Source organism: Caenorhabditis briggsae (assembly GCF_000004555.2).
Source record: "Caenorhabditis briggsae complete genome, chrIV, whole genome shotgun sequence".
Taxonomy (NCBI): Eukaryota; Metazoa; Nematoda; class Chromadorea; order Rhabditida; family Rhabditidae; genus Caenorhabditis; species Caenorhabditis briggsae.
In genome coordinates, this window is record NC_013487.2 from 1,391,367 (window position 1) to 1,417,766 (window position 26,400).

General features: G+C 36.1%; 6 protein-coding genes across 6 annotated transcripts in view; 3 read left to right on the forward strand and 3 right to left on the reverse strand.

The window, feature by feature from the left end:
* The window catches only part of CBG13772, a gene marked incomplete at both ends in the record, with an annotated part of 15,732 nt that extends 10,792 nt beyond the window's left edge, over positions 1-4,940 (reverse strand). The window contains 3 exons of the mRNA XM_045244819.1: positions 4,110-4,180; positions 4,719-4,786; positions 4,832-4,940. Of these exons, the coding sequence (XP_045095252.1) occupies positions 4,110-4,180; positions 4,719-4,786; positions 4,832-4,940 (248 nt within the window). The remainder of the gene's footprint in view (positions 1-4,109; positions 4,181-4,718; positions 4,787-4,831) is intronic.
* A 1,122-nt stretch (positions 4,941-6,062) lies between these two features.
* On the forward strand, positions 6,063-11,232 carry Cbr-qars-1 (the record flags this gene model as incomplete). Its single annotated transcript, XM_002632479.1, has 6 exons — positions 6,063-6,311; positions 6,961-7,296; positions 7,906-8,379; positions 9,246-10,326; positions 10,978-11,071; positions 11,118-11,232. The coding sequence occupies 6 exons, from the start codon at positions 6,063-6,065 to the stop codon at positions 11,230-11,232; spliced, it is 2,349 nt and encodes a 782-aa protein (XP_002632525.1).
* A 2,023-nt stretch (positions 11,233-13,255) lies between these two features.
* Positions 13,256-17,129, forward strand: CBG13774 (the record flags this gene model as incomplete). The annotated part of the gene is made up of 4 exons (XM_002632480.1): positions 13,256-13,584; positions 15,640-15,949; positions 16,214-16,329; positions 16,787-17,129. Coding segments are annotated over 4 exons (1,098 nt in total), but the record flags the coding sequence as incomplete, so codon positions are not given.
* CBG13775 lies at positions 14,372-15,260 on the reverse strand (the record flags this gene model as incomplete). Its single annotated transcript, XM_002632481.2, has 2 exons — positions 14,372-14,723; positions 15,181-15,260. 2 exons carry the CDS (start codon positions 15,258-15,260, stop codon positions 14,372-14,374), a joined length of 432 nt encoding a protein of 143 aa, XP_002632527.2.
* A 1,625-nt stretch (positions 17,130-18,754) lies between the features above and the next one.
* On the reverse strand, positions 18,755-19,234 carry CBG13776 (the record flags this gene model as incomplete). Its single annotated transcript, XM_002632482.2, has 1 exon — positions 18,755-19,234. One exon carries the CDS (start codon positions 19,232-19,234, stop codon positions 18,755-18,757), a length of 480 nt encoding a protein of 159 aa, XP_002632528.2.
* Positions 19,235-21,454: 2,220 nt separating this feature from the next.
* Positions 21,455-22,325, forward strand: CBG13777 (the record flags this gene model as incomplete). Its single annotated transcript, XM_002632483.2, has 3 exons — positions 21,455-21,489; positions 21,545-22,096; positions 22,151-22,325. 3 exons carry the CDS (start codon positions 21,455-21,457, stop codon positions 22,323-22,325), a joined length of 762 nt encoding a protein of 253 aa, XP_002632529.2.
* Positions 22,326-26,400: the final 4,075 nt, after the last annotated feature.

A 26,400-nucleotide genomic window follows, 5' to 3' on the forward strand; every position in this document is an offset into this window, starting at 1 on the left:
TCAGCCAAATATCTAGACTAAATCTCTATGAGTCATGACCCTGTTGCTTAAAATTTGAAAAAAAATGTTTTGTCTGAAAATCTGAAAATCCCCTTTCCTTCAAAAACTAGATACATTTTGCTTTTTTTCCCTTTGGAAGCCTTTCTGCTGGAAGTGATATTTTTCATTTTCGTCATCATTTTCCGAGGGTTTCTGGCTTGGAAAGTCCGATTTTGGGCTCAAAAAATCGATATTTTTTGATTTAAAGTGCCTAAAATGAGTCTTATTTGTCTGGTTTTTTAGACTGAAATTTTCTGACTTTTTCAGTTTTTTTTCTTCTAATTTCTAAAAGTATAATTTTTCAAAGATGCCATAAACATTCTGATAGAAAAAATGAGGCAAATTGAGATTCCGTACCTTGGGTGCGCCCACGTTTTATTGAATAGACAGTAGACCGATTTTCAGTGATTTTTAGTGCAATTTTCAGCATTTACACGCTCAAAAATAGTTCAAAATATCGATAAATTCTTTTTTTTCAAATTTTCTAGATCGATTTTTAGCCAATTTTCAGCAATTTTAGTGCAATTTTCAGCTCAAAATTTGAGCTTTGACCCTATATTTAGACTAAAAACGTCTAAAAATCGTCTAAAAAATGCTGAAATTCTCTAATGTTTTATTGATTTTTTTTGCGATTTTAGGGTGATTTCCAGAATCTTAAAATTGATTTTTTCCAGTTTTTAGCACAATTTTCAGCATTTCCAACCAAAATTTCTGGCGATTTTCGGCGTTTTTATTCAATTTTTAAATATAAAAATTTCGGTAAAAAATGTCCGAAATTTTCAATTTTCAGCATTTTTTCAGCTTTTTCCAATTTAGTGAAAATTTCAGCAAATTTTTAGCTCAAAAATTGAATTTTTGACCCGAAATTTGGCTTTCAATGTTTTTTTTCAATTTTCTGGAACAATTTTCAGCCAATTTTCGGCATTTAAAACCCAAATTTTGAGCAATTCTAGCTCAATTTTCAGCGAAATTTTCAGCTCAAAAAGTGACGCTCAAAAAGTGCTTCGAGGGGTGAATCCTATGCGAATATCACATGTGATGTGATTAAATAAAGCTGAGCAATCTGCGCATTTTTGAGCACTTCCTTCTTATAAATGATGTCAAATTATTTTTTCAAAAAGTTTATAAAATAAAATTATAGGTTTTTGAGCCAAAAATAGAGAAAACAAGAGGATTTTGAGTCAAAATTCCTAGAAAAACAAAATTAAGAAAAATATTGAATTTCATGGGAAAAAAATGAGATTTTTTTTTTTGTTTTCTGGATTTCAAAAAAAATCTTAAAAATCGTTCAAAATATCGAAAAACTCTTTTTTTTCAATTTTCTAGAACGATTTTCAGCCAATTTTGAGCATTCAAAACCCGAATTTTCAGCAATTTTAGTGCAATTTTCAGCTTAAAATTTGAAATGGCCAAAAATGACTTTTTTGAGCTTGAAAAAATCTCAAATTTTACCGAAATTTTTCTATTAAAAATTGAATAAAAACGTCGAAAATCGTCAGAAATTTTGGTTAGAAATGTGCTGAAAAATGTGCTAACTTTTAAGATTCTGGAAACTACCCTAAAATCGCAAAAAAGATCAATAAAAAATTTGAAAATTTTGCGATTTTTTGGACGATTTTTGGGCGTTTTTAGCCTAAATATGCAATTTTAAGAAATTCGAAATCGGGTAAAATGCTCGAAAATAGCGTTTTTTTTTGGGATTTTTTTCTAAATTTTCCAGATTTTCAAATTTTGAGATTTTCGAATAATTTTTTAAAATTTCGAAAACTCATTTTTCCAAAAAAAAACTGCTGACCAAGAAAGAAAAAAAATTAAAAAAACGAAAAAAAAGAGAAGAGTAACAAGTTGGTGAAAAGGGAAGAAGAAGAGACATCTTCTTCTTCCTTTTGACTCCAAACTGATGGTAAGGAAGAAGAAGAAGAAGAAGATGGAAAATTTGAGAATAACTTTTTTTGAGGAAGAAGAAGGGCAAAAATTTAGAGAAGCAGACGAAAAAGTTCATGTCTCCAGAGGGGTTTCCAGGAGAAGAGGAAAATTTGAAATTCAAGGATTTCGGGAAAAACTAGAATTTCGAAATTTTAAAAATTTGAAACCTGACATAATGGAGAAATCCAAAAATCTGAAAAATCCGAAAATTTGGAAATCGATCTGAAAGCTCAGAAATTCAGAAATTTCGGAAAAATCCAAAATCGAAAATCTAGAAAAATCGGAAATCTAGAAATTTGAAAATCCCAAATTACAGGAATTCGTATTTTCAAAATTTCGAAAACTTCAAAATTTCAGAAAAAAATAAATAAAAAACTGAAATTCTCAAATACGGAAGTTGGAAGATTTGGAATTTCAGAGAATCCAAAAAATCGTTAATTTCAGAAAAATTCAAAAATTCAAAATTCGTGATTTTAGAAATCTGGAATTCAGAAAAAAAGTGAGAAAATTGGCAATTCCAGAAATTCCTAAATTCTAAAAATCTGGATTTTCTTTGCAGTCCAAAAAGTTCAAAAAGTCCAAAATCTGGAATAACCGGAAATTCGAAATCCAAATTTTCTATAAAAATATATCTAGAAACTCCAAAATTTCCCAAAAATCTGGAATTTCAGAAACTCCAAAATTTCCCAAAATCTACCCATTTCAGAATTCAAAAAATTAGAAATGAGAATTGTGGTAAAATCTAAAGTTCCAAAATTGCAGATCCTAATTTTTCTGAATTTTCAACTTTTGAGGAAAAAATCCCAAAAAATTTTTTGATTCAAAGAATCTAAAAATTTCCAAAAACGTCCCCCCTCCCCCCTTTTCAAATTGCCGTCTATTCAATGAAAATTTGCAGAGAAAGAAGAAAAAATTCGTTCTTTTTTCACATTTTTGGGGCTTGTTGTACAAAAAAGGAAAAGGGGAAAACACCCATGTACATCATGTAAACGTCCCAAATGGATTAGAAAACGAAGAAGAAGAAGAACAAAAATGAAAGAAGAGGAACAGGAAGATTGAAATGTGTACATAGTTTTGAAAAAAAAAGGTAGCCTAGAAACCCAAAACCTGGGTTTTCTAGGCCATGGACTTCAAATTGCTCAATAAGCAAATGAGATGGCCTAGAAAATCCTAAAAAAATGAGAAAACTAGGTCAGCGAAAAATTCTAAAACATTCCTAGGCCACAAAAGATTGGATGGCCTAGAATCCCAAAAAAATGGATTCCCAGGCCATTGGCTGTGGGATAGCCTAGAAACCCTAAAACTCGGCCATGATGAGGTTCTGTAGTGTTGTTGCTGACATCGTTTTCTCGCTTTTTTTGTCATTTCGAAGTGGTGGCCTAACTTTTGCAAATTTGGTTTTTTAGGCCACCACTTCAAAATGGCCTAAGAATGCCCTAACATGACCCTGGTGTGTTTTCTAGGTCATTTTGAAGTGATGGCCGAACTTTTGCAAATTTGGTTTTCTAGGCCACCACTTCAAAATGGCCTAAGAATGTCCTAACATGACCTTGGTGTGCCTAGAAAACACGCCAGATGCATGTCAGGTCATTTCCAGGCCATTTTACCATGGTGGCCTAGAAAACCAAATTTGCAAAAGTTAGGCCACCATGGTAAAATGGCCTAGAAAACACATGAGATGATTTCCAGGACATTTTACCGTGGTGGCCTAGAAAACCGAACTTGCAAAAGTTAGGCCACCTTGATAAATGACGTAGAAAACGACTCTGGAATTTGGAATTATCTGGGAAATTTCTGAAAAAAATAGCCATAATGAAGTGGTCCTTAGGAAACAGAAAAACACTTGAAAATTTTCAAGGATTTTAGAAAGCTTTTGGTGGCCTAGAAACCCAAATGATTGGATTTTAGGCCAGCCGGAAGAGGAGGAAATTCGGGACGAAAAACAAAACAAACGAAATGAAATGAAATTTTTCGTCTTCTCATTTTCTTCTCCATTTTCGATTTACTACCCAATTTTCTTCATTTTGCTCATTTTCTCGTTTTTCGCCAAAAAAGAGGAAATTGTGTTTTTTTTGTCTCTTCGTTTTTGATGGAATGTTTTTAGGGGGATCTGTGGTTCTGTTTGTCCAGATGTCCGCACTCACTTCACGTCGTTCCCAGTGATATCCAGCCAACCGGCATTGTCGAATTCGTCAGTGATGGGGCCATTTTGGATCTGGGAATTGGATTTAGGGTTGAAATTGGGATTTTTGAAGTTTTTGAAAATTTTGACACAAAAACTCAAAAATTGAAAATTTTTAGTTATTGGGTCAAAATTTAGGATTTTGAAAATTTTGAATTTTTAGGCCAAAAATTGAGCTTTTTTTTGATAAAAATGTTATGAAAATTCAAAATTTTCATAATTTTCGAAAAAATTAAAATTTGAAATTTGTGATTTTTTGAGTCGGTTCGGAATTTTCAAATTTCGATTTTTAGAATTTTTTCAAAATTTGTGATTTTTTGGTAAAAAATTGAGTTTCAAATTTGATTTTAACTTGGTAAAAATATTTTTAAAATTTCATAATTTTTGAAAAAATTGATTTTTTGAAAAATCCGAAATTTTAAAACCCAAAAAATTTTAAGAAAATTCGATTGAAAATGTGCTAAAATTGCGAATTAGGGGAAAAAAATTCTAAAAAATTCAAATTTTCGAAAATTTCGATTTTTTTGAAAAAATTGAGTTTTATGATCTTTTTTTTGAATTTTCCCCCTACCTGCTTGCTCAGCGACAATAGCTTAATACGGTCCTCATACTGAACGGGCTCCTGCTTGCCAACATGTTCTAAATTTCAAATTTTCAAAATTTTCAACAAAAAATTCTAAAAACCTTTCTTATAATACTGAACGGCCATTTTATAGCAATCTTCTAGAGGACACCCAAATTCCGATTGAATAAGCTGAACCTCGGTGAGACGGACATGGTTCTCATCAGCCATAATTTTCTGAAATTTTTCTAGAAAACTTGAAAAGGTCGGCTACATAAAAATGAATGTGTGTTCAAAGAACCAAGATCGGGGTGTGAACTGGAAATCCGTGGAAATCGGAAAAATAGCGGAAAATCTGATAAAATCCGGTTCTGATTTTTGAAAAGTCTAGAAATCTTAGATTTCGCGATATTTTTGATGTTTGACACGATCAGATTATAGAGAATTTGATGGAGAATTCAATGAAACAACTGGGAAATCTGAAATTTCTAGATTTTCAGCTCTTTTCCGGCTCTGAAAGTGCCACGCCGTCAAAAGACGTGGATCGGAGAGTGGAACACCGTTTTTCGATGCACCGGACGCAGACACCGCGACGCAACAATGCACACTTTTGCAGTTTTTGTTTTTTATTTTTCTTGTTGAATTTGACTCCTATTTTTGGGAGTTTTGCAGGGATTTAGATGATTTTTTAAAAAGTTTTTTGCATTTTTTGAATAAAAAATTGAATAAAAACCGGCCGAAAATGTGTAGAAAGTGTAAATTCTCTGAAAAATCTGTGTAAAATTAGGTTTTTCAAGTGGAGATTTGGATTGTTTGTTTTATGGATTTTCTTCATTTTGGGGCTCAAAATAGTATTTTAGAGAAAATTAAAAGGAAAAAAAAACGTTAATTTCAAAAGGAAATTCACAAAATCCAGAAAAATTGGGTCAAAATTCGAAATTTTCAGAAAATTTGTAAATTTTTTTTCAGAAAATCGATTCAAAAAGTATTTTTGGTCGAATAAAAATTGAATTTGTCCTCTAAATTATGATTCTGGATGTCAGAAAATGGGAAATTTACAGGTTGGAATTTTTTAATTTTTAGTAATTTTTTTCCCTTTTTCGCCATTTTTTTTCATATTTTTTCGAATTTTCACTCTTTTTCCTCTGTAATTAGTTATAAAATGTCGAAATGAGTCAGTTTTAAGTCTCAAAAAGTTGTGAAATTGACAGCAATCTGTCTTTTTCCTTCTCCTCCTTATCACATATTTACCACCTTTCAGAGCCGTTTTTCCAATTTTACAGCCTATTTTTCTTCATTTTCCTCCATTTTTCTGCCTAAAACCACTGAAATCCTGCAATTTCCAGGGTAGAAATGACAACTAAAGAGGATCTTCTCCAATTGGGACTTTCCGAGTCAAAGGCAGCGGAAACCCTAAAAAATGCCAAGCTCAGCGCGACGATCAGTGGGATTCTGAAGGAAGCGAAGCCTCTGGGACAGATTTCAAAGCAAAAAGGCACTCTTCTCTATCAACTTTCCACGAAATTGAAGCCACAAGTGGCGCCAAATGCTCCACTGGTGGTCAAGTACATTATGAACGATGGAATCAAGACTGAGCCGCAGGTAGGGATTTTAGGCCATTCTAATAGCTGTAGAGAGCTAAAAAATTGGTTTCGGACTCAAAAAACCGTCAAAAATGAGGCTTTTGGACCAATTTTGGCTCAGATTGCCCCGAAATTGGACTATTTTCAGCCGGAAATGTATTAAAAACAAAGGTTTTTGACTGAAAAATCCGATTTTAGACGTTAAAAAGGCTCAAAAATGCAGTTAGAATACGATTTTTGGGGCAAAAATATGATTTTTTAAAAATCGATTTTCGGCACATTTTGATCTAAAATTGGATCATTTTCAGCCAAAAATAGTCAAAAATGCATTTTTTTCTTCTAAATTTTTTGACTGAAAAACTTGATTTTAGACGCGGAAATAGCTCAAGAATGCAGTCTAAATGAGATTTTTGGACCGATTTTTGCTCATTTTGGTCTAAAATCCCACAATTTTCAGTCAGAACTAGCTGAAAAGTTTTTTTTTCAAATTTTTAAACAGAAAAACTTGATTTTGCAAAGTTAAAAAATGCAGGAAAACTGAGATTTTTAGGCCAAAATTAGCTCATTTTGATCCAAAAAGTGCCTATTTTCAGTAAAAAATAGACCTGAAGTATGCCAAAAATGCCGTTTTTGGACCATTTTCAGCATTCGAAATCCCCAATTTCCAGCTCTCCGCCGCCTTCGAATACCTCCTGTCCCATAGCGTCAAAGGAATCGAAATCCCGGCTTTCGAGTCGTCTTGTGGTGTCGGAGTCGTTGTAACCATCGACGACATCGAGAACGCCGTTTCCAACGTCATCGCCACACACAAAGAGAAAATTCTGGCGGAGAGATACGGTTTTGCCGTTGGAAAATTGCTCGGAGAGCTCAGATCGTCTCTTCCATGGGCCGATGGAGCTATCGTCAAGAAGGAGGTGGATTTGAGGTTTTTGGAGTTGTTGGGACCAAAAACAGCAGAGGATTTGGCGCCGAAGAAGAAGGAGAAGAAGCCGGAAGTGGTGAAGGTAGGGAAGTAAGAATATTCGGAAAATTTGAAGAAGAAAAATCTAAAAAATGAGCTGAAAATCATGATTTTTAGCTTTGAAGTAAAGGAATTCTGGCAAATTAGCTGGAAAAAATTGAAATTTCGAAAATGTTCATTGGAAAATAGCCATTATATGAAAATCTGTCGAAAATTCTTGAAAAATGAGCTGAAAAACGGGATTTTAAGCTCAGTACAGTGCTATTAAGACCCCAGGATTACTGTAGCTTTGTTGTCTAGCGAGACTCTAAAAGAAGACTATTGTACTCCATCTGAGAGCTTATCCAGGAAGCTGTAGGAGTGTCCTATTAGGAGCGGAGGGTTACTGTAGCTTGTCCTATCAGAGCTGCTAGGCTACTGACAAGATTACTGTAATTAAGAAGGTTTACTGTAGCTTATCCTTTTAGATCAAAGCTCCTAGGCTATTGACTAGAGTACTGTGGATTGCTGTAGATTATCCAGGAGTGTCTATGGATTACTGTAGAAGCTGGGAACCTAGGATTACGGTAGTTTTTCTGAAGAAAACATGTGAATCTACATGATTTTTTGCCTTCAAAAAGCCGGAATTTTTCCAATATTTTCCCATTTCAAGGCTCCAAAAGACGCTGCCAAAAAGACCGAGAAGAACGAAGCCACCAGCACCCAAGACGACTTCTCAGAAGGCGCCGAAACGATGGACGAGCTGCTCCGCACCCGTGCGCACTTCCACGCAGTCGGAGAGAACTACAAAACCGACGGCTACGTCACCACTCCCAAAACTGCAGAGCTTCTGAAGAGCCACGTGGCAGCTGTCGGCGGAAAAGTGGTCACCAGATTCCCACCAGAGCCCAATGGAGTGCTCCACATTGGACATGCCAAGGCGATCAACATTAATTTTGGATATGCGAAGGCGATGGGCGGAGTGTGCAATTTGAGATTCGATGATACGAATCCGGAGAAGGAGGAGGAGAAATTCTTCACGGCGATTGAAGACATCGTTAATTGGTTGGGGTATAATCCGGCGAGAGTGACTCATTCGTCGGATAACTTCCAACAGTTGTATTTATGGGCGGTTAAATTGATTCAGGTGAGTCTTAATTTTAGCAAATTCGCTCCATTGATAATTGCTAAAAATGAGCAATTTTCGGGATCTTAATTGCATCAAAATGTGTTGAAAAATCTGTGGATTCACATAGAAACAAAAATATTTTTAAAAAATCCGAAAAAATCGGTTCGAAAACCTCAAAAAATCAGTAGAAAAATCGGAAAAAATTACTCGAAATTCCGAAAAATTGGCAATTTCGATTTTTTGCAAAATTTTTAGACCTTTTTAGGGTTTTCAGCGATTTTTGGCACTTGTTTTCCGATTTTCCTGAATTTTTCATCTAAAATTTGACAAAATGTTGTTCAAGATTACTGTAGATTACTGTAGAAAACTTATTTTTCTTTTGTAGTTGTTTTTTGACGTGATTGTGTTTGCAAAATAAAAACAAAACTATAAAATAGAACATTTCCTACAGTAGCCTACAGTAATCTTGAACACCATCCCGTCAAATTTTAGGTGAGGAATTCGGAAAAATCGAAAAAGAATCCTCAAAAATATCTAAAAAACCAAAAAAGGCCTAAAAATTTATCGAAAAATTGAAGAAAAATCACAAAAATCGATTTTTTGGAGTTTTCAGTTTTTTCGGGAATTTGAATTTTTCAATAATTAAAACATTTATATATATATTGAAAAATACCGTAAAACCTCTATTAGAAGGGCCGCCGCTTCTATTGTTCCAAGGTACCTTCGGAGGGCCCTTCTATTAGAGGGGCTCTTCTATTAAAGGGACTTATTTAATACAGGTTTTACGGTAGTTAAAAGTTTTGTTCCCTCTTTTATTTCAAAAAAAAATCAAAAAGCTGTCAAACGCGCCCCAATGATAATTTTTGAAAAATTCAATTTTCCAGAAAAACCTGGCCTACGTCTGCCACCAAAGAGTCGAGGAAATGCGCGGTTTCGAGGTGCAAATGAGCCCATGGCGTGATCGCTCCGTCGAAGACAACCTCCAGCTGTTTGAAGACATGAAAAACGGAAAATTCGACGAGGGAGAAGCCACCCTTCGCCTAAAATTGACTCTGGAAGAAGGAAAAGTGGACCCGGTAGCCTATAGAATCAAATACGTCCCACATCATCGTACAGGCGACAAATGGTGCATCTATCCAACTTATGACTACACTCACTGTCTCTGTGATTCCATCGAGAATATTACGCATTCCCTGTGCACTAAGGAATTCCAATCGAGACGAAGCTCGTACTATTGGCTGTGCAACGCTCTGGACATTTATTGTCCCGTCCAATGGGAGTACGGTAGACTCAACGTCAATTATACCGTTGTGTCGAAGCGGAAGATTCTGAAGTTGATCACGACAAAAACGGTGAACGATTGGGACGATCCGCGGTTGTTCACGCTTACAGCACTTAGAAGACGTGGAATCCCATCGGAAGCTATCAATCAATTTGTGGCGAAACTCGGTTTGACGATGTCGCAAATGGTGATTGATCCACAGCTCCTGGATGCGTGTGTTAGGGATTATTTGAATATTCATGCGCCAAGAACGATGGCTGTGCTCGACGGCTTGAAGCTCACGATCGAAAACTTTGCCGATCTAAACCTTCCCTCCACCGCCGACGTTCCAGACTTCCCATCGGATCCATCGGATCCACGTAAGCATTCTGTCGCCGTGGACCAAGAGATCTACATTGAGAAAACGGATTACAAGCCAGACGACACGGATAAATCATTCAGAAGACTGACTCCAAAACAGACTGTCGGCCTGAAACACATTGGACTAGTGCTTCGATTCGTTCGAGAAGTCAAGGATTCAGAGGGGCACGTCACCGAAGTCATCGTGAAGGCGGAGACGTTGGCTGATGGAGAGAAACCGAAGGCATTCATTCATTGGGTCGCCAAGCCGGTGTCTGCAGAGGTCCGATTGTATGAGAGACTGTTCAAGAGCAAGAATCCAGAAGATGCGCAGGCGTTGCCAGGTAGGAGAACATGACCTAGAATTGCAAAAGTTAGGCCACCATGCTGAAATGGGCTATAAAACGCACCAGGCCATTTAACATGGTGGCCTAGAAAAATCCTACTTGCAAAAGTTAAGCCACAATGCGAAAATGGCCTAGAAAACGCACCAGATGATTATCAGGTCATTTCTAAGTCATTTACCAAGGTGGCCTAGAAAATTCAATTCTCGAAATCTAGGCCACCATGCTAAATGGCCTAGAAAACACACCAGGGGCATTTCAGACCATTTCTAGATCATTTACCATGGTGACCGAGAAAAATCCAACTTGCAAAAATTAGGCCAGCACGCCAAATGGTCCAAAAAACAGACCAAATGAATATCAGGCCATTCCTAGGTCGTTTACGATGGAGGCCTAGAAAACTTAAATTGCAAAAGTTAGGCCACCATGGTAAAATGACCCAGAAAACACATAAGATGACTATCCGGTCATTTCTAGGCAATGTTTCATGGTGGCCCAGAAAATTCAAATTGTAAAAGTTAGGCCACTATGTTAAAATGGTCTAGAAAACACACCAGGGGCATTTCAGACCATTTCTAGATCATTTACCATGATGGCCTAGAAAACCCAGCTCTCAAAAGTTAGGCCACTCTAAATTTGAAAATCTTCCAGGTGGCTTCCTGACGGACATCAACCCAGACTCCTTGACCGTCCTCTACAACGCTCTCATCGATCAATCAGTGGCGAAATCCAAAGTTTATGATAGGTTAGCTGGCCTAGAAATCTCCCTATAATATCATTTCTTCTTCCAGATTCCAATTCGAACGAATCGGATTCTTCTGCGTTGACAAGGACTCGACGTCGTCGAAACTCGTGTTCAACCGAACTGTAATGCTGAAAGATGGAGGAGCGTCGGGAAAGAATTGATAATTTCTATTGCATAAATTAGTGTTCTTCGTTGATTTAATTTAATTGTTGTCTAATCTCTTGATTTTTTCTCCATATCCTTTATGAATTTTAACATGGTAGAACTCGATCACTACAAAAGACGAGTACTACAAAATGATAGTATTTGAGACACTGTATCATATTTGTGAACAAAGTTATGCCAAAAAGCTGCAAATGCAGGCCGGGCCGGGCCGGTTTTTCGGCCCGTTTGGTCTGTAACGTTTTTCACAAACATGATACAGTGTTCCAAATAGTATCATTTTGTAGTGTTCGTCGACTTCTTCCATATATAATTTAGTTGGTCAAAAAATATCAATCCTAAGAAAAACTATGACACGGCCCGCCACGGCCCGCTTTGGGCCCGTCCGCAAGTATACTTAATACAAATTACGTACAAAACAATGGTACAAAAAAAAACAATTTTTTTAAATTTCAACATTTTTGGATTTATTTTCGAACTTTTGAGCTCAAAAAATCATTTCAGCAACTTTGAAATAAAATCCAAAAACATGAAATTTACATATTTTCTTCACTTACTTTGATTTTTGAGCTCAAAAAAAATCGTTTTTCGAAATTAGAGGGACAATGTTTTAAAAAGTATTTTAGATTTTCAGGTTACTGTAGCTAAGGTTCCTGAAGTTAAGGTAGCTTTTGTTGAGGTTACTGTAGTTATGGTTACTGTAGTTAAGGTTACTGTAGTTAAGGTTACTGTAGTTTAGGTAACTATATCTAAGGTTACAGTAATTAGGGTTATTTTAATGAAGGTAACTGTAGTTAAGGTTACTGTAGCTAAGATTCCTGAAGTTAAGGTTACAGTAGTTCAGGTAACTATAGTTAAGGTTGCAGTAATCACAGTTGTTGTAGTTAAGGTTACTAAAGTTAAGGTTACTATAGTTAGGGTTACTGTAGTTAAGGTTACTGTAGCTGAGGTAGTTTAGGTAACTAGGTAGTTTAGGTAAAGTTTAGGTAAGGTAGTTTAGGTAACTGTAGTTTAGGTAACTATGGTTAAAGTTACAGTAATTATGGTTACAGTAATTAGGGTTACTGTAATTAAGTTTGCTGTAATTAAGGTTACTGTAGTTGAAGTTCCTGTAGTTAAGTTTACTGTAGCTAAGGTTACTGTAGTTAAGTTTACTGTAGTTAAGGTTACTGTAGTTAAGTTTACTGTAATCACAGTTGTTGTAGTTAAGGTTACTGTAGTTAAGTTTACAGTAATTAAGGTTATTGTAATTAAGGTTACTGTAGTTGAAGTTATAGTAGTCAAGGTTACTGTAGTTGAGGTTACAGTAGTTAAGTTTCCTGTAGTTAAGGTTACTGTATCAAAAAGGGTTTCGATTGGGTTAGATATCCATAAAACTTCAAGAAGAAAGAAAAGCGTGAACTTTTCCTTGGGTGTAAAAAAAAATATTTTTTTGGAATATACAGCAAAATTTGGGAGGTGTCAATTGATAAGAAAGCGCCGTAGATTTATTGTTTGCATTCAATTTTACTTTGAAAGGTTTTGCCGAATACAAAAAGGTTGGTTTTCGGTTCTATAGGCTGGATTAGGCGAATGCGCTCTACTGATAATTTTTACTTTTTCAATCTTCCGATTTCTGAGCTCCGCAAAGAAATTCCAACAATTTGAGTGGTCTAAAGGTGGGGGGACAAGAGATTTTACGGGGTATTTTTGGGGCCAGAGTATGCATTCTACCGTCACGGTGTACAACGCTTAATGTCACTCTGCGTACATCTGTCGTCCTCGCCTTTATGTATGCAATCGAGGTGCTGCTCTCTCTTTGCCCGCGTAGCTCAGTCGGTAGCGGCGCCGCACCCCCAATCCTCGTCCTCACAAGTTCAACTCCTCGAGGGGCATATTTAGACGGAATATCGAGAACATTATTTTTTTCATGTCCCCCCACCTCTAAATCAGAAATGTGAAAACTTGAAAAAACAAGCAATCGCGCTCTAACAAACTTAAAAATGAAACTACAAAAACTATTTCCTACAGTAACTCAAAGAAATGGGAGACTTGATCCAACTAAATGTCGGACAGAAAGTGAAAAAATGGCAAATCGATAAGAAGCTCGGCGAGGGTGCATTCGGCGCTGTCTACAAATGTTCCAACCCAAAAGGCGACCTTTTTGCACTAAAAGTCGAAGGAAAAGACGAGAAGATTCAGTTGCTGAAAATGGAAGTCTACGTTTTGAACGAGCTGAAAAAAGCTGGTGGCCGCCACTTTTGCAACATTGAGGATAAGGGACAAGTCGACAATTTCAACTATGTCGTCATGACATTCGTCGGATTATCCTTGGCCGATTTGAGAGCCAACGCGCCGACGAAAAAGTTTTCGTGAGTTTTTTTGAGGTTTTCGAAAAAATCTACTTTTAAAAAGATTTCTTCAACTTAAAATAAACTGAAAATAGCTACAATTTCCAATAAAATGAGCCGAAAACGAGCATTCTACGAGGCTTTTGAGCCGAGTTATAGGGATTTGAAGTTTTAGGCTAGAGACGCAGTGTGTCTCGTTTCTCTGCGTCTCTAGCTCGGAACTTTGAAATCGCTATAACTCGGCTCAAGATAGTCGTAGAAATTTGATTTTTGGACCGTCTTATGGAAAACTTGCGAACTTTTAATTTTGGTAGATTTTTCAAAAAACTGAAAAAAACAACTTTTTCATAAAAAACATTTTTGGGATATTTTTGGAAAACCGAAAAATATGAAAATTTCCTAACAAAATGCTCAAAAAAACAAGTTTCTACGACTGTTTCAAGCCGAGTTATGCGCATTTTAAGTTTTTTTTTATTTTTGAGCCACTTTATCTCAGTTACTATAACAGATATCAAAATGTTGTCAACTGATAAAATGTTATTGATATTATGATAAACATTTTATCAGTTGACCAATTTGCTATATCTCTCATAGGAGACGAGATAAGTAAGGTCAAAGTGAAGTGGCGGTACAAAAAGGAACAATAGACGAAGAATTGATGAATGTGCTTAAAGTGTGCATGGAACAGAAATAAAAGTAGCCTGAAATAGCCTGAAAAAATTGTCAGTTCTATTCTTGTATGCAAAATTCAAATCGTTTATTGGCACTTTCAAAAAATAGAGTTCTAGTAGTCAAGTTCTCCTTCTTCTCAATACAACTCCTCCTTCTTCTCATCCTCATACTTCTCAACCTTCTTCTCCGGCTCCTTCGCCTTCTCCTTTTCCTTCTCCTTCACCTCCTTCAACGATTTTCCAGCCTCCAACTCCACTTCCTTCTTCTTAATCACTTTCTGAGTCTGTTCTGTCACTCCATTCTTCTTCTTCTCTTGTTCTTCCTTCATCTTCTTATTCAACGATTCCTCCCAATCGTACGGATACTCAGTTGATCCCGTGTTCTTCATCGACTCTCTCAGCAGGTAGTACATTCGTTCGTAGTTGGGCTCGTCAAAGAATTTCCCCTTGTCAATCGTTTCCAGAATTTCCAGATACTCACGGGGGCAACTGAAAAAAAGCTTGGGTTACTGTAGTACATTCTTTATACACTAACTTTGACCTCAATTATCTCGGCTCCCATAAGAGATATCAAAAATTGGTCCACTGATAAAATGTTTATCATATTATCAGCAACATTTTGGTAGTTAACAAACTGTTGATATTTTTTAGTGGAACCGAGATAAATTGATTTAAAGTTGACCCTTTGTCCGACCGAAAAAAATAAGGGCTAAAAGACGGATTACTGTTTCAAGGAGTAAATTTCCAAACGAATGAATTTATACGGTGCTACATACATTTCTTTATTTTGATACAAATTATCTCAGTTCCTATAAGAGATATCAAAATGTAAACAACTGATAAATCAAATGATAAAATGTTTCTTATAAAATTTCCAAAATTTTATCAGTTGTCAACTTTTTGACATCTCTCACAGAATTCCAGATAATTGAGGTAACAAACTTACCCTCCAAACATTTTCTTCTTGATAATCGGGTCAGTACGAATTCCTCGCTTTTCCTGTCCGACTTGTCCGATTTCGGTCATGTTACGCCATGGAAGTGAGCCTTTTGTGATTTCCACCTGGGAACAAAAATTGAAAATTTTGAAATTTTGAAATCAAAAAACTATCTACAAAACACTTCAAAAATCAAGTTTCTACGACTAATTTGAACCGAGTTATGACAATCGAGCTAGAGACGCAGAGAAACGAGACACACTGCCTCTCTAGCCTCAAAACTTCAAATGCTCATAACTCGGCTCAAGATCGTCGTAGAAAGCTTGTTTTTGGCTCATTTTGTTAGAAAATTTATATATTTTTTGAAAGTTCAAAAACATTCCAAGGATCTCAAAAAAAGTTGTGTGAATTTTTGATTTCCCAGAATTTTCCAAAAATCCCACACTACTGTTTCATGTCAATTTTCAGAATGGGCACCGCCATCTCTGTGGGTCGCCAATCGTTGGAAGCACTGGAAGACATGCACAACATTGGCTATCTCCATCGTGACGTCAAACCGGGCAACTACACGATTGGCCGAGCCGAGGTCAACGAGTTACGCAAAGTGTATGTACTGGATTTCGGAATGGCTCGAAAATTTGCGCACGAGGACGGAACGATCAAGAAGCCAAGAAATGTGGCTGGATTCCGAGGTACGGTGAAGTACGCTCCAGTCAGTTGTCATGCCGGAAGAGAGTTGTGTAGACAGGATGATTGTGAGACGTGGTTGTACATGTTGGTGAGTGGAACTTTTTTTGGTTTTCAGAAAATAGGAAACATTTCCTACAAATTGAGCCAAACATGAGCTCTCTACGACGATCTTGGGCCGAGTTATGAGCATTTGAAGTTTTGAGGCTAGAGAGGCAGTGTGTCTCGTTTCTCTGCGTCTCTAGCTCGATTGTCATAACTCGGTTCAAATTAGTCGTAGAAACTTGATTTTTGAAGTGTTTTGTAGATAGTTTTTTGATTTCAAAATTTCAAAATTTTCAATTTTTGTTCCCAGGTGGAAATCACAAAAGGCTCACTTCCATGGCGTAACATGACCGAAATCGGACAAGTCGGACAGGAAAAGCGAGGAATTCGTACTGACCCGATTATCAAGAAGAAAATGTTTGGAGGGTAAGTTTGTTACCTCAATTATCTGGAATTCTGTGAGAGATGTCAAAAAGTTGACAACTGATAAAATTTTGGAAATTTTATAAGAAACATTTTATCATTTGATTTATCAGTTGTTTACATTTTGATATCTCTTATAGGAACTGAGATAATTTGTATCAAAATAAAGAAATGTATGTAGCACCGTATAAATTCATTCGTTTGGAAATTTACTCCTTGAAACAGTAATCCGTCTTTTAGCCCTTATTTTTTTCGGTCGGACAAAGGGTCAACTTTAAATCAATTTATCTCGGTTCCACTAAAAAATATCAACAGTTTGTTAACTACCAAAATGTTGCTGATAATATGATAAACATTTTATCAGTGGACCAATTTTTGATATCTCTTATGGGAGCCGAGATAATTGAGGTCAAAGTTAGAGTATAAAGAATGTACTACAGTAACCCAAGCTTTTTTTCAGTTGCCCCCGTGAGTATCTGGAAATTCTGGAAACGATTGACAAGGGGAAATTCTTTGACGAGCCCAACTACGAACGAATGTACTACCTGCTGAGAGAGTCGATGAAGAACACGGGATCAACTGAGTATCCGTACGATTGGGAGGAATCGTTGAATAAGAAGATGAAGGAAGAACAAGAGAAGAAGAAGAATGGAGTGACAGAACAGACTCAGAAAGTGATTAAGAAGAAGGAAGTGGAGTTGGAGGCTGGAAAATCGTTGAAGGAGGTGAAGGAGAAGGAAAAGGAGAAGGCGAAGGAGCCGGAGAAGAAGGTTGAGAAGTATGAGGATGAGAAGAAGGAGGAGTTGTATTGAGAAGAAGGAGAACTTGACTACTAGAACTCTATTTTTTGAAAGTGCCAATAAACGATTTGAATTTTGCATACAAGAATAGAACTGACAATTTTTTCAGGCTATTTCAGGCTACTTTTATTTCTGTTCCATGCACACTTTAAGCACATTCATCAATTCTTCGTCTATTGTTCCTTTTTGTACCGCCACTTCACTTTGACCTTACTTATCTCGTCTCCTATGAGAGATATAGCAAATTGGTCAACTGATAAAATGTTTATCATAATATCAATAACATTTTATCAGTTGACAACATTTTGATATCTGTTATAGTAACTGAGATAAAGTGGCTCAAAAATGACATTTCAAAGGAATCCCTGAAAGTCGGATTACTGTTTCAAGGGGTACTTTTTTAGATACATAACTTTATATTGTGTTTCATCCTACAATTTTTTTTGCATTTCAGAAAAAAGTATCAAGTCACATTGTAATCTCTAGTGATCTATGGTAATCGATGGTATAACCACCGTATACGGATTTATCTATAAAAATGTACCTCTTGAAGCACTGTAGGTACTGTATTCATTTTCGAACAGAAGTATACTAACTAACCGGATGTACCTTATCTTTGAGCGTGTTCACATCGTCAAAATGTCAAGTTCCAGCTGTCAGGGTACAATGTGAAGACGAATTAGATCCGCTAATATTGGCATCATCAAATGGACAGCTGGTTCCATTTTGAAATCATTTATCTCGGTTACTGTAGGAGATACCAAAATTTTGTCAACTGACAAAATGCTGGAAATGGTTTGAAAAACATTTTATCAGTTGACAAAAATTAATATCTCGCACAGGAGCTGAGATAATCGAGCTCAAAGTAAGGTAGCGCTTAAAGGTGGGGGGACAGGAGATTTTACGGGGGATTTTTGGGGCCAGAGTATGCATTCTACCGTAACGGTGTACAACGCTTAATGTCACTCTGCGTACATCCTCGTCCGCGCCTTTATGTATGCAATCAGGCGCCTGCTCCAGTTTCGCCCGCATGGCTCAGTCGGTAGCGGCGCCGCACCTTCAATACTCGCCTCGACAAGTTCAACTCCTCGAGGGGCATTTTTAAACAGAATTTCGAGAACATTTTTTTTTTTCATTAACCCCTACCTTTAATTAGAGGCAATACGACAAATGTGAGGAAAATGAGAGAAGAAAAAAAATAGAGAAACCACCAATGTGCTAGTGAACTGGATGTTCTTTGAAAAGTACATGAAACAGATAAAAAAGCAAATGTGGGATTTTCAGAAAGTGAACCAACTAAGCCCCTGGAAAACGATTCAGATACCAGTTCTCCGATCTGAATAATTTCAAAATTTGGATTTGGATTTTTAGGCTCCTGCCTGAAACTTGAAGAGTTTTCCTGGTCTTAACATAGCCAAAATATTTTCCGCCCGAGAAATTTGAGTTGAAGAATCTATTAAACACAGTTTTTTTTAAAATATTAGTTTATATTAAAATAATAAATACACATGATAAAATATACAAAATAACTCAAACGATCGTCATCTCAAGAATACCATCATTATGTGCAAGAGGGACAAAATAAACGTTATTAAAACCATTATAATTGTTAAGAAGAACATTTCTAATCAGTGGAATATTATCAACGTTTGGTTTCCTCTTCCCGTTTCCAGCCAACTCGTCGAGATGTTATTGATCCTCATCATCTGGCAAATATCCATCACATAGTTCACAGCTCCCCTTGTTGACATTCCATGAAGATCGTAGTAGTTTGGTGCCTTCGGGTAGACCTCATTGAACAGACGGATCCTTCGATTGATCCATTCGTCGATCGCGTTTGCCTTGATTGCATCGTTGATCGTCCTTTTCAGTCCGTGGAGATGTTGAACTTCTTTTTGCACGTCTCCTTTGACTCTTCTGTATTCCTCTGTGTACTCGATGAGTCTCATGTACTGCTCCTCGTCCTCTGGATGAATAAACTTGCAGTGTACTCCATATTTGCAGTCTTCGTCTCCTCCAACTGCATAACTCTTGCAAAGTCGAGTCTTGAATGGGTCTTCTTGTCTTCTTGGAGTATCCAAAACCATAAACGTCTGGTTTACAGTCATATTGAAGTCGGTGTAGAAAGACATTATTGTAATCAATAGGAGAATATATAGTCACAAGTAGGTGAACAACTAAATGGTATTCTGACAGAATCGAATTGGGTAAGGACCAGGCAGGTGGCCACCGGAAATGATGTCCATATGAAAACGTCTTCACATTGACATACCGGACCTAACTCACCAACAAACACCGTGAGAAACAAAACAGTTTTAAGAAGTGTGACCTAAAAACTTTAAACGTTTGGATTTCTAGGCCATTGCCTGAAACTTGGAAGGTCCCTGCGAATTTTAGCTTCAAATTACTCAAAAATGCATCCCACCGCCTCAGAATTTTGAGCTATTTTGAATCGAAGCTCCACAAACACAATATTTGAATTATGGCCTAGAAAATGGTGGAACTGAATTTCTAGGCCACCGAGGCCGTTTTTAGAATATACAGTAAAAAACCAAAAATTTTAGGGTATACTATAAAAAAATAGAATTTCTTTTTGTGATTGATAACTTTTTGCCATACTTGTAATCCAGGCCTTTGCCGGGCCTTCGCGGGCCCTGCCTTAATTTCTTTCAGAATCTATATTTTCGAACCAACTCAATCAGATATGATAGAGCTCCACAAGTACTACAAAACGGTATTGTTTGGAATACTGTATCTTAATTATGAACAAAGTTACAGATCATAAAGTGACTTTTTTCGCAGGGCCCGGCAGGCCCGGGGCGGGCCTGCTTTTTTTGCTCCTTTTGCTCTGTAACTCTGTTCATAGACAAGATACAGTATTCCAAATGATACCGTTTTGTAGTACTCGTAAAGTTCTATCATACCTGATTGAGTTGATTCGAAAACATTGATTCTGAAAGAGGTTATGGCAGGGCCCGCGAAGGCCCGGCAAAGGCCCGGATTACAAGTATGTTTTTTGCCAAATTTCATTCTGATGAGATTAGTCGTTTGTGAGCAAACAGTGTCAAAATGAGCACTTTCTCAGATGCGACACTTTTTTTATTTGGAAATGTTTTGAATTTTCGAATTTCTGATTTTGAAAATTTCCAGAAAGATAAAATTCTGATGTTAAGATTTGACTGTTAGGTTTGATTAAAGTTCGATCAGTATTCCGTGAAAAACAAAAACCTACAGTACCTTTTGTTTTTTTTTTCATTTCTAGATCAAAAAATTAACAAGCCAACCCACTGCACTAGGAAAATCATGAATCACGATATCACTTTGATTTTCAATTCTTTTGATAGAGCTCTAAATCAAAAAACTGGTTGAGGTTTCATTAAATTAAAGTTTCCTTTTTCGAATAAAGTTTTTTTCGTACTTCCATTTCCGCCCCAAAAAACAAATACCATACCAGCACAACTACCGTACACACAATAGAATGCCACCCAAACGAATAGAATGCCACACAAACGGTCAACTTTGAGGCAATTTATATTGGCTTCTGTCACAAATATCAAAAAGTAGTTAACTGACAAAACGTAGATTACGTTATCAAAAACATTTCGTTAGTTGACTACTTTTTGATACCTGTTAAAAGAGCTGAGATATATGTGCTCAGAGTGCGCGGTTACGGTGGCGTTCAATTAGATTGTTTACGGTATCCTGAAATGCGACACTCGAAGACTGTTAATTTTGTTTATAAAAACTATTGGGATATACAGAAACAACAAAAGAGGGCAGTCGAGAACTATCGGCAGGACCATCAAAAGCTTGACCCGTCTGGCGGTAAAAAAGCGCGAAACAGATGCCTTTGGAGAAATAATCTGGTGAATATAAACAAATTATATGGTAACACATTTTCTGGTATAAATAGAAAAACTACAGTAATCTGACAATCTTACAGTGGTAAATCGTCATTTTCTTTCACTTTTTAATTACTTTTTTCTAGATAATGAAAAAAAAACAAATCGCAGTATTTGAAAAATAATTTTTGGTTTTTTATCTGAAAAGTATGATTTTTAGGGTACCGAAAAATCATCTAGCAATTCTCCGATTGGTCTGAAAATTTTAGATTTACTGGTTTTTCATAATTTTGTTTTTTCCAGAAGTTTCCCAAAATCTGATTAATGTGACTTAAAATCATTTCTCTAAAATGCAGACTTTGGAACAGTAAAAATAGGTATACAGTAAAAATAGGCTTTGGAACAGTAAAAATAGGAATCTCGATAATTGAGTTCAAAGTTGATTGTCTGGGTGAGCTTCTATTAGATGAAATACGGTAATAAAACATGTACGCTATAAAAATGGTAATGAAGGCGGATAAGTGTGTGGCGCTTTCTAGACTTTTCAGACTTTGTTAAAATTTTCAATATTTTCAGATGCGATCAGGATTGCGAATATTCCGATGACAGTTGTCCCAATGTCTGTGAGCGCAAAGAATGTCCGGAGACCTGCTCCTCCAACAAGAAATATGGATGCCAGAATCAGAAGTTCCGAGGTTATGGCATTGGAAAAATCAAGAAATCCAAAGATGGCAAGGAAGCGGAACCAACCAAGCCAATCGTGGAGATAAGAGAGACCGGAGGCAAAGGAAAGGGGTTGTATGCCACTAAATGTATGGAAGCTGGATCGTTTGTGATCCCTTTTACGGGAGAATATGTTTCGGAAGCCGAGAAGGTCAAAAGATTCGAATTATATGAAGCAAAGATGGTGGACACTTACGTCTTGGATTCTGGGTGTCACTTCATCGACGCCACGGTCTCTGGAAACCAGGCGCAGTACATCAACCATTCATGCGATCCAAACCTCATCGCTGAGAAGTGGAAACTCCACGCCATGCCTAAGAATGTGAACTTTATTGCCTTCATTGCTATCAAGAATATCAACGAGGGAGACGAGCTGACCTTCAATTACAGATTCTCTAGGGATGAGTAAGTTAATTAGTATAGTTAATTAGGCAATTAATCAGAAATTATTATTTACAGTTCGTGTAATATCGAGTGCAAGTGTGGAAGCTGGAATTGCAGTGGATTGGTTGGCAAGAAAGAGAATGTCCGGACAGATAGAGAAGTCAAGAAGAATGGATCCAAGAAGAGGAAGATAATGGAGGTTGACGTTGAGGTTGATTTGAAGAAGACGGTCAAGAAGAGAAGATGCTGAAATGACTGACGAACTCAATCCATTGATTCCTAATGTGCATAAAAATTAAATATTGTCTATTGATTATCTACTAAATTGTCTACTTAATATATTTCCCTGATTCACAACTTTTGTAAATCTTACTAACTAATTTTCAGTTCTAATCGTTGTATTCTCTTTGTACAAAGTTTCGAGTGATATTTTCAAAAATTCAGATAAATTGAACTGGAAAATGTTTGAAAAATTATCTCGAGCTAGAAAAAACTACTTCTTACCGAATTTGACCTTTTCAGTATTTAGTTTTCGAATATAAACTTTTGGATACTGTAGGTTTTCCATGACGGGAGGGTAGCGAACGGGTAGCTGCAACCCGCCCGTACCCGTAACTTTTTGTGTTTACAGACAATGCGCGAAGTTTGCCGACACTTCGATTAAAATTTTTTTCAAATGATTTTTTGACAATTTTTGTCGCTTATTGGTGTAGAAAATAGTTTTAAGGTAAAAATAAAAATAATTCAGGTATGAAAATTTACCAGCCAGTAAAAATGGACGAATTTGTTTCGGAAAGAAACCGAAAAATATGCGCGAATTGTCGTCAAGTTGCGCGCATTGTCTGCAAACACAAAAAGTTCCGGGTAGCAATCGGGTACGGGTAGCTGCGGGTACGGGCGGCTATATCGCTACTCGCATGGAATCCCGAGGATACTGTAATTTGAGAGCATTAACACTTGAAAATTGCTTCTGACGATTTTCGATTCAAATTATCGATTTGATGAAACTGCAAAAAGTACAAAGATAAACTGCAGAAATTTTCTAGGAAAAAAAAATTTTCGAAAAAATGAAAAATTTAAGTTTCATACAAGTTCAATTATCTTCGTTGCTATAAGAGATATTGAAATTTTGTCAACTAACAAAATGTTTAACATATTATCACAAACATTTTATCAGTTGATCCAAATTCGATATCTGTTATAGAAACCGAGATGTGTGGCCTTAAAAAAATGGAAGCTTGAATATCTAGGCAACCCACTCAAACACTGAATTTTTGCCTGAATCAGCCTTCAAAATATTCGAAAGCCATTCCAACCCTTGCACAAGTTCCAGAGTTTTGATTTCGCGACAATCAGCTGAAATTCTGAAATCCCACATTCTTTTTGAGTGATCATAACTTCATATTTTTATACTGTTTCATTATTAAGAGAGTAAAGAAGTTTAACTTATTTAAAATGTTTAACTTATTTAAAATGAAAATGTAAAAGGGTTTAGCTTATTTCGAAAGTCCTGTTGCCGATTTTGGTTCCAGTAGCAATGATCTATTCTTCACGACACTTTATTTGTATCTCCTACTAATTAGTGTTTATCATGTTATCCTATAGATTTTATCAGTTGACACGTTTTTGATATCTCTTATAGGAGCTGAGATAATTGAGCTCAAACGTGACAGTGTGGGGGGGGGCCCTTCTATTACAGGTTTCACGGTATCTACAGTTTCTATTTACTTTTTTCACTGGGTTCTTCGTAATTGCACGAAAGTTACTATGAACATGCAGATTAGGTTAGTTCACAGTCTTGTTTATACGATTTGTAGTAGTACTGTCATCTGGCGGCGCGGAGAACTGTCGGAATGGACCATCAAATGAGGGTCCCGTCTGGCGGTTAAAAAAGCGGACAGATCTTTTTGGATAAGGAGAAGGGGTGTCCGGTTACTATAAACAATGTGGATAGATAGATGTCAGCAAGTGTTGAGAAGACTTCTGTGTTAATTGAGTGGTGATTATTGATTAGATTGAAGGATTATTGACATGAAAACTGAAAAAAATGTACCTGGAAATTAGTCAAAAACTTTATATACTCAAAAATCAGATAATCTTCCACGGCTGAAAAGTTCCAAAAACCAGCATTTTGGAAATTTGGTAATTTTTTTGTTTTAATTTAGTTTTTTTGACTTTGTAGGTCATAAAATATTGTTAATACACAGAATCATTTTAAACTTGCATTGTAGTTACTTTTAAATGAAAAAAAAAACAATAAAAAGGAAGCAAAACACGAAAACAAAACAAAAAAAACCAAGAAAAACAAAGCAAGAAAAACAAAAAGCAGGAAAAAAACAGAAAAAAAACAAAAAAAGAAACAAAACAGACAAGATTTATGAGATCTAGTTTAATAATTGGTTGTTGTGAGTGTTGCATTCTGTATCAGTTGAAAAAATCCATTAAAAGTATCAGAAATTCATTTATGATCCGAATACAAGCGATGAAAAAATAATTTCATATTAAACCGGTTGCGGTATAATAACGGTAATTAAGGGGTAAACGTTTTTTTTGTTCAATTTGAAATATGAGAGCTCCACTTGAACTTTGAGCTCAACTTTCTCTGTTCCTACAAGTGGTATCAAAATTTTGTCAACTAATAAAATGTTGGCGATAAAAGACAAGCATTTTATTATTTGACAAAATTTGTATATCACCTGTAGGAACCGAGATAATTGAGCTTTGTTTAATGCGATTTCCAAAGTTGTTAATAATAAGCTAAAGCTTAATCGATTTGAATTTAGCTTAAGCTCATCTGAAATTTAATGGTTGAGGGTTAAGCTCAGCTAAAGCTCTATCTCAATGATATAAACTAATCTTGCGTTGAAGCTATAAGAATTAAAGTTATCTTAAGTTCAAACTTAAAAGTTGGAGCTCATCTTAAGCTTACGTTCAAAAATTCAAGCTTAACTTGAGCTTAAGCTCAATAACTTCAGCTTAATGGAAGATAACGTTTGAAGTTCAAAATGTATAAACTATCTTCCTGTGTATAAAAAAAATTATCAGAAGTCTGCAAACTGGTAAAATGTTTATCATAATATCATCAAAGTTTTTATAGTTTAATTTAATCTGTTTATTGATCAGGTGAATAAAACATTAGAGGGCAGGACATGAAAGACTCAGAAAAATGCCCCTCACGAGGCCGATCTGAGTAGGGGAGGGGAAACGGGATAATTTAGATATTTGACACAGGAAAGATGTAACCGGTAGAAAAAGAAAAATAGGGGAGCAAATATATCAATAACGGGTAATACTGGAAGAAATTAAGGATTCAAATTCGGAAGGTAGGAGAAATCGGTTAACTTGAGAAGTGATGGCGTTCCACAGGGGAACAATTGAAGAAAAATAGTCAGAGGAGTAGGGCTGAACAATAATTAAGTTCATAGGGCGACGAGGGGAGGAGGAGTATTTGACATGTGCATTTAGGTTAGGAAAGTAGTTCATAGGTTGTCAATATATTTTACAGTAACCAAGATAATTGAGCCTGAAAAGGCAATAGAATGATAAATTGAACATCAAATAAATATTTCCCAAAAAAAACGGTTTTCCAAAATTGTGCGGCTGCTCCATTGCCATTCTACCGTACTCCACGAAAAGCGAAAGATGTTGAAGTGCGTCTTCTTGAATGTTATCCTCTATGCCGTTAATCTAAAATATGATATAAGAAGTAGCGATTTTCAAAATTTTTAATTCTCGAAGGAATAATCAAAAATGGGCCAGATTTCTGTCACAGAAAAATGTTAACCACTGATAAATGTCATAATCGCTGTGTTTTCGATCAGAAATAAGTTGATAAAATCAAAACAATGTAAACTTTTTGAAACATAATTTTTTTCAAAACTAACAATTGTCGATAATGCGAAAACCGTCATACACTGTTGATATGTTGAATTGTTATCGAATGTTCCTTGTGTGTCCATCTGAAGAGCATTTGATTTCAAAAGGAACTTTTTGTATGACTTGGAGTCTAGCATTATGGAATTGAAAAATCTAGTTTCCACGATAGCCACACTTTGAAACATTAAACAATTGAAAACTGGACTTTTAGGTTAAGTATTCGTAGACTGAAACTGTCATTTTTCCAATAGAAAATTAATTCATATCAAGAAAGAAACCAGTTTTCAAAAGCATGGCCTGGAAATTTGAGCTTCTAGACCACCTGCTATTTTTGACGTTTAAAAAACAACACATTCTTCAGCTGCCGGTTGTCTGTACCCAACAATAAACAACGTTGAGCTCAAAGGTTTTTTAAAAGAATATTTGAAACATAAACAAAAAAAATCCGA